At 47.6% G+C, this 13,341-nt stretch overlaps 1 protein-coding gene across 2 annotated transcripts in view; it reads right to left on the bottom strand.

Moving 5' to 3' along the window:
* ADAM10 (ADAM metallopeptidase domain 10) overlaps positions 1-13,341 on the bottom strand; it is a 175,545-nt gene that overhangs the window by 47,168 nt on the left and 115,036 nt on the right. For both annotated transcript variants that reach the window (XM_068106543.2, XM_068106544.2), the window contains one exon: positions 1,884-2,067. In XM_068106543.2, coding sequence (XP_067962644.2) covers positions 1,884-2,067 — 184 coding nt within the window. The remainder of the gene's footprint in view (positions 1-1,883; positions 2,068-13,341) is intronic.

The following is a 13,341-nucleotide window of genomic DNA, read 5'->3' as shown; positions in this document are numbered from 1 at the left end:
GGTTTAATGACTTTAGAATCGCCTCGTCCAGAATATGTGAATTGGACAGGGACAACGATGCTGTTATCCTGGCACAAGTATCAGCCATAATTCGTCAGAGATGTTCATCAACAAGCAACAATTCAATGGGTCTTTTCCCATTAGCTGCCTTGATAATTGTGTCAAATATCAAAGTTGCACTGAGAGTGAAGGACCAGCAGCACACTCTATAGTTCAGCTTTTGAACTACAATAGCTTACGACATCAACGTACACAAACAGGTACAGCCATCAGACGAAATGCAGATCAAGAAACACCTCTTCCAAGCCATCTTGGGTTCATGCTCAAGTCAAAAACATGCAACAAGGAACTTGTTGACAAACTCAATCACCGAGGCCTCAGCATATCTTATGACCGTAAACTCCGCGTCTCCAGTGAGTTGGGAAATAATGTTTGCAAAGTACTATGAGATGTGCTCCAACTATGCGTAGACTGTTTTTACAACTGCTGTGGTAGACAACATACACCACAACACCACATCAATAACAGCTAAGGATTCATTTCATGGCACTGGAATCTCCTTATTCCAACATCCAAAGCAGGAGGCTGATGGCATGAATCAGGGAATGGTATTCTGCACATCATGATTTATATACTTCTGCTTTTTCAATAGTAAAACACGATTCGTCATTAAAATTGTCTGCAGAACTGACCTACAGGCAAAAGTTATATATTTCATATTTTTGGTGGAAATCCTGGAAAATAGCGACTCATGAACAATTTTCCAGATACCTTTATAATTTAGATGGAAAATCATTTGATACATGTTCCTGCACGCATGTGCGAAGTTCGGTGCTTTTATGAAGAAATTGACAATTGTTATGTCATGCAACAGACTAGCAACCATGTGCAACAACGATAAGCAAAGACTCAAGAGGTTACACTCTCTCCAACTAGGAAAGCGACTTCCAGCGAAAACATTGAGAATGACAGCAATTGCATAAAATTTGTTGTTTTAAAACATAGAGTCAGATCATAAGCGCTTAAATTAATTTTGCTTCGAGTGCAAAAAAAAATTTGGCCTGAATTTTTTTATTCTGGGGAAAACCTGTCAAATATCGTGGTCCTAATTGTGCTACATGTACAAGTTACAGCATACGCCTGCGTCAATATACGGAGGAAGAGTAAAAAAAAAAAAGGGGGTTATAAGGTTATTGCTGATCTGTTAATTTGAAAGATTCGAGATGATGTAACAGGTGGGAAAAGGTGGACCAAGTAGATGTAACAAGAGAGCTTGGACCGAAGAGGTTGATAAGGAATGGGCTGATGGATGAATGTTTCTAATCCACTTCTATCAGGGGAATACCTGAGAGGTCAAAGGAAGCAAAAGTCAGATGAGTCAGTTCAAGATATATGCCACCGACGTGATGAGAAAATATGCAGGCCCAATCTCAATTAAACCATCTTGCTTATCAGACTGTTTTAACACAACTGCCTTCATTCCATTCCCTCCACAATCCCCTCTCCTCCTTCCTTATCAGACAAAACTCAGATCCCTGATACTTTAAAGGGTGGTGTTGCGAATTTAAATCTCAACCCTTTCCTCCCCCCCCCCTCCCCTCACTTCCCCCCCCCTCCCCTCCCCTCACCTTCCCCCCTCCCCTCACCTCCCCCCCCCCCCTCCACCCATTCCCACCACCACATGGCACACCGGAGTTAGAGAACATGGAGTATTGCTGGAGTATCAAGAGTACTGGGAGGGCAGTTAGGCATCAGCAAGACAGGCATGTGCATACTTGGCAATACAATGTTCCACAACCAGAATAGTTTCATTGAGACAAAGTTGTGCATCAGCCCTACCTGCTTTAATATCAAAGAATATATCAATCAAATCACTGCCTTACCAGAGGATGCAGCAACCCAGGCAAGACCAAGAACGCCGTCATCAAAGTCACGGTCCGTAAAAACATAGGCAAGGCAGTAATCATCATGGTTCTGTTCAGAGTTCAGCTCAAGGAATTTTTCCACACCCAGATTTGAAAACCGAAAGGGATTTGATTTATCCAACGTATTATCCGTGGTATTTATCTGTTGGAAGCAATAAAAACGAAATGTTACAAACACCTTCCACTCGCAATGCCAAGTCTTATCATCATTTAGCTAATTAAATAAATAAATAAAAAATAAAAAAAATAAAAAATAATATATATATATACTGAACAGCAAAAGAAACGTCAGTCAGAATCAATATTTTGGAGTCTTTATTTTCAAGTCATGATCAACACGAATTGAGATTTAGGATCAACATGAAACATTACAGGTATGGTCACCACAGTTCAAACAATAATGTGAAATGTTCTGAATAAGAAAAACACAAGACCAGGTGAGAACAAGGGAGGTCAAAATCAGTATCTTGTGTGACACCCGTGAGCGTTGATGACAGCCATACATCGTCTGTACATGGAGTGGATTAATCGGTTGATGAAGGCATTTGTCACTTGGGCCCACACTCTGGGAAACGCCTGACTGAATTGAGCTGCCGGCCTTGGTCGAACGTCATTCAGTCTTCTTTGAACCTCGTTCCACAAGTGCTCTATCGGGTTTAAATCGGGGCTGAGCTCAGGCCAGTGCATGGTTTGGATGCCATTCTGTTGCAGGAAGTCCCTTGTTGCTCTGGCAGTGTGGGCACGGGCGTTGTCCTGCTGGAAGACATGATTTCCGTGACGTCCAAAATGTGGCACAACGTGAGGTCTGAGGACTTGATCGATGTAGCGAGCAGCTGTGACACCATTGCCTCTTCCTGGACCAATATTCTGGAACACCACAGGACCGACTTTGCGATTGAGAGCAATAGCCCGCCATACCATGATGTTTGGACCACCCTACGAGTCTCTTTCCATCACACAGTCATCTGAGTAGCATTCCCCACGTCTACGCCAAACTCTCACTCTGCCATCTGCCGTGGAAACACAGTATCGGCTTTCGTCTGAGAAAAGAACGGTTCTCCACTGCTGGTAACGCCAATTTTGATGCTGTGTGGCCCACTGTAGTCGGTCACGGCAGTGTCGAGCTGTAAGAATGGGGCCACGATACGGCCTATGACAACGGACATCCCTGTTCTTCAAACGTCGACGGACTGTATCACCACTAATGTGTCTCTGGTGGGTTCCAACTGTTTGTCTTGCAGTTTATGTAGCCCTGGTAAAGCGATCTTGGATGTGATGACGCACAATCTGTCGATCCTGTCGTGGTGTTGTTACCCGCGGTCTGCCACTTTGTGGGCGGTCATCGGTGCTGTTGGTGGCCTGGTATCGTTCCTGTAACCTGTAGATGGTTCTCACGTTGACATGGAAAGCATTGGCAACCATTCGTGCAGTCTGTCCAGCATGCAATCTTCCAATAGCCTGGTCTCTCTGAATCCTCGTAAGTCTGGGCATGGCGCTGGCATCGAAACACGAATGATGAACACACGTTTTGGGGTGCCTTTTATAGGGAAAGTCACAAGGAGACGCACGTGCATTTTGATTTACATGGGAATCATGCACGACTTTGTACCATGGTCGTTTTTTTGCCTGCGTTTTGGTGACCTGTTTTTATCCACGTGTGCACCACTGTCGGTTGTTAGGATTAAATTTAGATACAGACTAATGTAAATAACGAGATATCGAAACGAAATGCATTGATATTTCTATGGGAAATGTTCAGGAATTATTTTTATGAAGTGACGTTTCTCTTGCTCTTCAGTATATATATACAGACAGCATTTAATATGGAATATTTTTTTTTTCTTGACTTGGGTTTACTTTCTGAACTCAGTATATCAATCTGGTGAGTTTCTTTTACCCTTCGGTGATGTCTTTGTTGAAAGAACCATGTCACTGATTGTCTTTCGCAGCAAGAAGTCAATAACAGGATTATATCACAGGTGGCGTGACAAAATGTAAGGACAGGTACATTTGACGATTGGCTTCACAATCGGGTATATAAGGGTTGTTGCGTTCTGTATTAGTAGAAAACAACTGCTGCACGTCTCCAAAAGTTATTGCCGCTTCCTCTGGAGATGGTCCGTCAACTTGACAATGCTGTTTGTCATGGAGTGGTGGCTTTACGAAATTCTGGCATGAAACAGCATGCTATTGCTCAGCAGTATGGCATCACTCAAGGTCAGGTGTCAAAGATCGTGAAACGAAATGCTCAGAGGGGTGTCCCTACTCCAATACCGAGGCCAGGACGTCCACGCAGAACCACAAGGAGAGATGATCGCCAGCTGCACCGGTTAGTCTGCAATGGCCATACCAAGTCAGCTAATCGGCTTAGGGCTGAGTGGCAGCAACTGACAAATGTGCCTGTATCCAGAAGGCTAGTCAACCAACGACTGGTTCAAGCAGGCTATCGTGCCAGGCGTCCCCTGAGAAAGCCACGCCTGACCAGACAACACAGCCAGCGCCGAATGCAGTGGGCCAGAGAGCACCGTCAATGGCAGCCAGGACACTGGAATCACGTGACCTTCAGTGACGAGTCTAGATTTCTGGTCTATCTTCAAGATGTCCGCGTCCGAGTGCGCAGACAAGTGCATGAAGCCCACAACGAAGATTGTATAGTGCCAAGAGTCCAAGCTGGAGGTGGTGGGGTGACCGTTTGGGCTGCTTTTCATGCAGGGGGCAAAACTGACCTGGTTGTTCTGAATGGAAACCTGAACCAGTTCAAGTACAGGTCATTCTGGAAGAAACGTTGCTTCCATTTGCTCGTGCAGCCTTTCGAGGAAACTTTGTCTTCCAAGATGACAATGCACGGCCTCATCGTGCTCGCATGATCCAACACTTTCTTGCTGACCGTGGTGTAGAGCATATGGAGTCTCCTGCCATGTCCCCGGATATGAATCCGATAGAGAACTTGTGGGCAGAATTAACGTGTCAAATCGACAACTTGGACCAGCAGCCTACCTCGGTGCGTGAATTGCAGCAGACTATTGTCACTGCATGGCAAGCGATTCCTGTCCAAACCTTGGCAAATCTCATGAACAGCATGCCTCCACATGTACATGCTCTCCTGAATGCTCGTGGGGGTTACACGAAGTACTGAACTGTAACTTTACTGTCCGTAATCTCAGTCATAATTTAGCGTTTGTTTTTGTTGAAATTTTTTTTGGCTAATGTGTAAAATAAAGAGATACTTCTGGAAAACGTGCAGAAGTTTAACACAGTACTGTCCGTGAATTGAGTTCGATATCAGTTTACATCACTTTCAAGGATCAATTTATTTGTTTTGAAATGTCAAATGTGGTTTTTTTTCTTTTAAAGGTCACATTAACAAAATCTAGAATAATTTCAACATAATTCCAATGAACTTTTGGTTCTAAGTCATCTTGAAAAGTAAGTTCACCCCCACAAAAAAAATATTCCATATTAAATGCCAAGTCTGTATATACAGACTTGGCATTCAATATGGAATTTTTTTTTTTCTTGACTTGGGTTTACTTTCTTAACTCAGTATATCAATCTGGTGAGTTTCTTTTACACTTTGGTGATTTATTTGTTAAAAGAACCATGTCACTGATTGTCTGTCGCAGCAAGAAGTCAACAACGGGATTATATCACAGGTGGCGTGGCAAAATGTACGGACAGGTGTATTTGATGATTGGCTTCACAGTCGGGTATACAAGGGTTGTTGCATTCTGTATTAGTGGAAAACAACTGCTGCACGTCTCCAAAAGTTATTGCCGCTTCCTCTGGAGATGGTCCGTCAACTCGACAATGCTGTTTGTCATGGAGTGGTGGCTTTACGAAATTACGGCATGAAACAGCGGGCTATTGCTCGGCAGTATGGCATCACTCAAGGTCAGGTGTCAAAGATCCTGAAACGAAATGCTCAGAGGGGTGTCCCTACTCCAATCCCGAGGCCAGGACGTCCCCGCAGAACCACAAGGAGGGATGATCGCCAGCTGCACCGGTTAGTCCACAATGGCCGTACCAAGTCAGCTAATTGGCTTAGGGCTGAGTGGCAGCAATTGACAAATGTGCCTGTATCCAGAAGGCTAGTCAACCAACGACTGGTTCAAGCAGGCTGTCGTGCCAGGCGTCCCTTGAGAAAGCCACGCCTGACCAGACAACACCGCCAGCGCCGATTGCAGTGGGCCAGAGAGCACCGTCAATGGCAGCCAGGGCACTGGAATCACGTGATCTTCAGTTACGAGTCTAGATTTCTGGTCTATCGTCAAGATGGCCACGTCCGAGTGCGCAGACAAGTGTATGAAGCCTACAACAAAGATTGTATAGTGCCAAGAGTCCAAGCTGGAGGTGGTGGGGTGACCGTTTGGGCTGCTTTTCATGCAGGGGGCAAAACTGACCTGGTTGTTCTGAATGGAAACCTGAACCAGTTCAAGTACAGGGTCATCCTGGAAGAAACATTGCTTCCATTTGCTCGGGCAGCCTTTCGAGGAAACTTTGTCTTCCAAGATGACAATGCTCGGCCTCATCATGCTCGCATGATCCAACACTTTCTTGCTGACCGTGGTGTAGAGCATATGGAGTGGCCTGCCATGTCCCCGGATATGAATCTGATAGAGAACTTGTGGGCAGAAGTAACGCGTCAAATCCACCACTTGGACCAGCAGCCGACCTCTGTGCGTGAATTGCAGCAGGCTATTGTCACTGCATGGCAAGCGATTCCTGTCCAAACCTTGGCAAATCTCGTGAACGGCATGCCTCAACGTGTCCGTGCTCTCCTGAATGCTCGTGGGGGTTACACGAAGTACTGAACTGTAATTATACTGTCCGTAATCCCAGTCGTAATTTAACTTTTGTTTTTGTTAAAAAAATTTTTGGCTAATGTGCAAAATAAAGAGATACTTCTGGAAAACGTACAGAAGTTTAACACAGTACTGTTCCTGAATTGAGTTCAATATCAGTTTTCATCACTTTCAAGGATCAATTTATTTGTTTCGAAATGTTAAATGTGGTTTTTGTTTCTTTTAAAGGTCACATTAACAAAATCTAGAATAATTTCAACATAATTCCAATGAACTTTTGGTTCTAAGACATCTTGAAAGGTAAGTTCACCCCCACAAAAAAAATATTCCATATTAAATGCCAAGTCTGTATATATATATATTGTTATGGTTTTTGCAATAAAGGACACCCGCTCTAGTTAATTACACGACAACATGTAGCCTGCAGTAGTCAGTTATTTCTTATTAAATGCAAAGATTAGCTCCCTTCCCATTGTGTCGTAATTAAAGCATATATGCGTTGAGTTAGGTAGGATTTCAAACCTTCGTATCGTTGAACAAAGACGTTGGTTAATGTGCAGAGAGGCATGGCTAAAAGTACAGTCCACGTGATCAACCGTGACTGTGGTAGGCGTGGCTAAAAGAACAGGACACGTCACCAGCAGGCGACCAATGAGAGGTCGTGGACACGTCATCAGCAAGCGACCAATGAGAGGTCGTGGACACATCACCAGCAAGCGACCAATGAGAGGTCGTGGACACGTCATCAGCAAGCGACCAATGAGAGGTCGTGGACACGTCACCAGCAAGCGACCAATGAGAGGTCGTAGAAAAGTCACCAGCAAGCGACCAATGTTAGGTTGTAAAACCTTCCCGAAGGAGGTGGGAGGGAATGACCGTACGTGACCAAGAATGGGTTTCCACTCGATAAAATCCCATGCCCATCACACTTCTCCCTCTCTCTCGTCGTTCGTCCTTCAAGCTGGCTGTCCTATGTGCTGGTTCATCCTTGCTGCTCTCCACCTTCGTTCTCCGTGCTGGTGCTTCATCCGAGCTGAGATCGTCGCCTGTGCTGAATCGTTCTTCGACCTGGATCGTCACCCCCAATGACTTTGAAACAGCGGTTCGTCCTTCGGACCTTCCTTCATCCAAGCTGCACATCCGGATCGGCCCGTGCGTGGCGCGCAGAAGCGGCCACCCTCGAATCAGCATCAGCACGTCCATTAGTACGAGTTTAACTGGTGTGATTCATTCCCTGTGTGTGTGTGCAAGGCGCCTGTTGGGATTAGGCTAGGTAAGAATTAAGAGTTAAGTCTGCTTCTCGTCCTTTTTCTGTGAATTATAAATAAAAGACGTGTACATTTTTGTTTCCTTTCAACCTGTTCGTGTCCGTCCTTTCAGGCATTGGCCCACGCCCAGCATCGTGTGAAGCGAATTTGACTACTGAATTAGGTCCATAAATCACACAGAGTAAAACCCGCGATTCACACCACGCAAAACCTCTCGGCGCACTCGATTGGATAAGGTGTGAAATTGTGAGAGGGTTCAATTCCCGGTATTTCTGGCAACGCGGTCTCAAAGGTATTTGGGTCGTGACCAATAACCCTTCACCTGTGGTTGGGAGGTTGGCAAATGAAGTTGCTTCGCAACTCGTTGAGCGCGAACTTCGTCGTGGCCGACGACCCCGTGTATGTGGGGAAATGGGGTCTTAAACCCGCACTTAGTACGTCGACAAAACTGGTATCAGCAACAATATATATATCGTCGCCTGTGACTGTATATATATATATATATATATATATATATATATATATATATATATATATATATATATATATATATTGTTATGAATTTGGTAATGCAACATCTAGAGCTAGGTAGATCTGAATAGGTAGGTATTCGGCTGTCGTGACAGGGACTCTACATGTAATAAGTTATTGATGTTCAGGCGGTTGTCGGGGTAAGATGTATGAGTGTGGATCTACCTGGAGATTCGAGTGTTAAATAGTGAGGGATTAAAGGTAACGCCCCTGTGAGTATCACCTAGTAATCAAACCTTTGTCCTTTATGGCACTGCAAACCACATAAACATTAGTTAGGTCCTTAGTGCAACATTAAATAATTCCCTTTCCCTGACATTGACTTCGTAATAAATGGGCACCACCAGGCCAAGAACACCGCCACAATACACCGCCACCGTTTACACCTCCAAGGCCTACAAACCTCGCCTGCGCACCTCAAAGGCCTACCAACCTCGCTGGCACGTGTTACACCAGGACCGCGGGGTCACGGACGGGAGATGTCAGGAGTCGCATGCCGCAGAGGGCGTGACCTGGGCGAGTTGGGAGGCTATGATTGGCTGAGGAGCGCGCCAATGTGACGTCATCGGCCACCAATATAGGCGACGGTCGGACGCCATTTCGGCAGTTCGAGTGGAGTCCAGAGTTGAGAGAGTTGAGTCGCAGAGTTCGTTGTTACAGTTCCGTACCAGAGTTCGTGGCAGTTGGCACAGGACACGGTTCGTTGCACAGTTCGTCGGAGTTGGCACAGGACACGGTTCGTTGAACATTCGTGACCACAGCTCGTTGCAGTTGGCAGTTGGCACTTGGTTTTGGTTGCTTCGTGCAGCCCTGCGGTGGACCGTTGGAGCAAAGGAGCTCGTGGTGTGTGTGGGCCGTTGGACCGACGAGGCCTGGTGGCGCTTGGAGGCGGACGCAGAGGGCCGTGGAACTTGGAGCGAGGTGTGCGATCGGGCCGACAGGAGCGGTGTTGGACGGCAGCCACAAAGACGACGAAAGACCAGATAAGCCCGAATCCGCGTACATTTTGAACGACGTGACGTGTTCTTTTCGTAATTAATCTCCCTCGTTTTGTGTTTGATATCAGTAGTGTGGGGACGTCCCGATTTAGTTATTAGTATTACCGGCGCGTGTTTTTTTCACTGTTATTACTTTTCAATAATAAATCCTTATATTATTTTCTGTACATATTTGAACGCAGTTTCCTGGGTGTTTCATTTTAATAGATAAGGCTGTGGAGCTCGTTGCGTCTGGCCTCCCGCGCGTTTAACTTTGTGTTGAGCTTGAATCCGCCATTGAGTTTTCGCCTCGGGAGTGTAAAGTCTCGCAATCGGTCATCCGTGTTACCCTACGGTGTTCACCAAGGGTAGTCACGCGACAAGTGGTGTCAGGAGTGGGATTTGAACCCGTCGGACAAATTTTTTTTGTCCGCGGCGAGACATCGACACGGTCGGACAAATTTTTTTGTCCACGGGGAGACATCGACACGGTCGGGCGTACATTGCGCCCGACGTTCGAACGCAAAATTTTTATAGTCGAGGCGGAGAAATTTAATAATCAATCGGGCAAACGGAGCGCGATATCGTGTCTTCGTCAAATTTAAATTGTTTCAGGAATTATTAAAATAAATACGCGCGCGGGAAACAATCTTCCGGAAAGCGGATGTCGGAAATTGATGAGATGGAAGTACGCAGCGAGGCCTCCGTCAGCGTCGGGAGTGAGCCGGAAATAGGGGAATTAGATGTGGAGGTGAGCCTTGGAACCTCCCTCGTCCCGAGCACCAACTTATCCCCCTCCCCCACCGGGGAGTCGGGAGTAGTAGGAACGGCCCCGACAACCGACCAGATGTTGGGTCAATTGCTTCGAAAAATGGAAGGGATGGAAAAGAACAGTGAGCGATTGGGAAAGCAGATGGGAGACATGAACGCACAGAGTGAGCGAGCCAGTCGGGAATTGAATGAACAAATGAAGTCACAGGGGAAGGAATGGAGGGAAGGAATGAAGGAAATGAGTGATCGATTGAGTATTAAAATTGATGGGCTGGCAAACAAAATGGCAAAATTTGGAATTGCACAGGTGGATGGGGAATGTCCACAGGTGGATGGGGAATGTGTACAGGTAGATGGGGAATGCCTGCAGGTAAACGTGGAGTGTCCACAGGTGAGCGGGGAAGGAAATTTGGAATGTGAGAGTTGTAATGGGGAATGTTTCCCACATTCTGGCCTGGTTGTTTATCGGGACCGTGTGGATGTCACAACACCCCAACCGGGGGATGAATTTGGAATTGTGCAGCACCAGGGCGGTGGTGCGGAGCAAGAGGGGGTAGAGTTTTTGGGGGTCCATGCGATAGAGCCGGACCGGGTATTTATTGAGGATGATTTGATCCAGCGGCTGGAGACCTGTGACAGTCCCATGGAGGTAGAGCTTGTTCAGGCCCAAAGGAGCCTGGGTGAAGAGGTGAGTTGGTCCGAGGAGGTGGTTGGAATGACCGAGGGGACGCTCACTGTACACTGCTATTTGGAAACAGAGGCTCCAAAATTGGACAACCAGTTGGGGGAGTGTGTTGGCTCCGGGCTGGATTTGGATCTTGGAGGATCGGGAGATAGAGCTTCTGGAGATTTGGTCCCTGTAGGGAATTTGGATCAACTGCAGGGAGGGGCAGAACAACCGGTGGTAGAGGTTGTTCCCTGCAGCTGCGGTTTGGCAGTGGGAATGAAAATTTGTAAAAGAAAATTTAAAATAAAATTACAATGGGAAATTGATTTGGAGCAGCCATGGTGGGGATTGGTCCCCGGGCTGCGGGATCTGGACATGGAGAGGTCATGGGTGATGGCCTCGGGCCAAAGTTGCCCCTTTCAAAATTTGGGTATGCCAGCCAGCTGGGGGGCTGTGATGGCGAGATTTGGACGTGGGGTCCAGCCTTGGGTGTCGAGGTACGACCTGGGTCCCACGGGGGGTCTGGTGGAGTGTGGCGTCCCTTGTCCGTCGGGGCGCCGTCCGAGCTGGTGGCTCGGGCCGGCAGGGTCACCGGACCCTGGTGGGGGTTAAGACCTCCAGGGAGGTCCGAGGTGGTTTCTCAAGCCTGGGATGGCAAATATTGAGGACCACTGGGGGGAGGTGTTGTGGGTCGCGCTTTGGTGGTGGCACCGCAGATGGCCAGCTTGGGCCTGATGTAGTGATCACCCGGGCATGCGACCTGACACCCTCTCCCTGAGACTTTGGGACAACTGGCATGTGATGACCTGCCATGCCGTGTTGGTCGATGGACGCGGGTCAAACCGAATGGACAGGGATGGAGATAGCCTGCCGGACAACCATTGGGGCATCTGTGGAACGTGATGGTGTGAGTGACCTTCCACAGATGCTCCGTTATGATTTATGGACTCTCGGGTTGGGAAGAGAGCCATGGGGATGTGAATCGGGAGATGTGTAACGCGCCGAGCATATGGGCCATGCTCGGCTGGCATGTGTATGGCAAAGCATCCTTCTTTGGTGAGGTGAGTGAAATGTGACAAATGGTTGGCATGGGTAATCTGTGGGTTAGATGGAAATTTAAGGGTGGATTTTGAAATGCCATGGTGGACACTGTACAGTGACGCCATTATTGATCCAGGTGTGTAGACCAAAGTGTTGGAGGCTGTGATGAAATTAATAGGGTAGCAAGACACAGCTTTCAACTGGTTGCGGGGGCAACTGTGCTGATATTTGGGACGCGGGATGATGGGGATGTAGTTGTGTAGCCTGAGGGTCAACGTGGTGCTGTGCGTGTCCGAGGTGTGTGGGCCATGTCTTCTGGGTGGGTCTCCTGGTGGAGCATGGCTGTTGACTGGACCTTGGTGTGGTCAAGTGTGGGTGAGCACTGGGGGGCTGCAGTTCTGTAGTCGGACTGGGGGATGATGGGGAGGTGCAGGGGACGTGGCTGTAGGGATGCCACGCACTGCGACCGTGCCCCCCAGGGCCGAGGTTGTGTGTGCGGTAGTGTGTGTTGTGGCAGCAAGTGCTCACCACATTGGCCAGCTGGGGCTGCTGCAGCTGTGTTCCTCGCAGGGGGGCCGAAGGATGGATGGTGGGTCGCACCCTTATGGACACTCATGGGCCATGTTGGCGTTTTGACTGCTCACCTTGTCCCGGTGACCCTTGCACGGTAGAGGTGCAGAGCTGTCGTGGCCACAGGTAGTTGTGTAGTGATGATCACCGTTGGATGCGGATCCACATACCTGCCAGTGTAGTGGGGACAAAAGAGGAATTTGGAAGTATTTGGTAGGCCCAATGTGAAATTTTGGGAATTGTATGGGTGGATGACACTCTTGGACCTGACCAACCTGCAACTACCTGCACTTGAGGTGAGTGTTTTGAGGAGTACTGTCCCAGGCTTCAGGATTTGCTTTGGGAAATTGGGGACATGTAATTTGGAGTTGGGAGGCGGGTGAGAGTGATGACATGGCCGGTGAGGGGATGGAATGGGAGCCACAGTGTCTTGTGGGTGGCGTATGTTTTTGTATTGTGGTTAGGTGTTTTGATGTGGTCGTGAGAGTGGAACCTGGAGAGTGAGTGATGATTATTGGAGATAATGAGGGGCGATAAATTGTGCTTTTTGGAAATGTGCTAATGGAAAGGTGTAAGGATTTAATGATTCGAACTGTGAATGGGATTTCACATTGGCAGGCCATGGCAAGCCTTGTAACACCTTTTACACCATCTATGAATTGTACTGAATTGTGCTGAGTTGTGTGGAGAATTGAATGGCAGCGGGGGAGGAAGTGTGTTTTGGGGACCATGGGTGGGGAAGGTGTGTGTGTCCGCAGGTACAGAGCAAGCTCTGAGGAGCGATGCCTG

This window comes from Myxine glutinosa, chromosome 2 (genome assembly GCF_964187855.1).
Source record: "Myxine glutinosa chromosome 2, kmMyxGlut1.1, whole genome shotgun sequence".
NCBI lineage: Eukaryota > Metazoa > Chordata > Myxini > Myxiniformes > Myxinidae > Myxine > Myxine glutinosa.
This window is presented reverse-complemented; position numbering and strand designations above follow the sequence as displayed.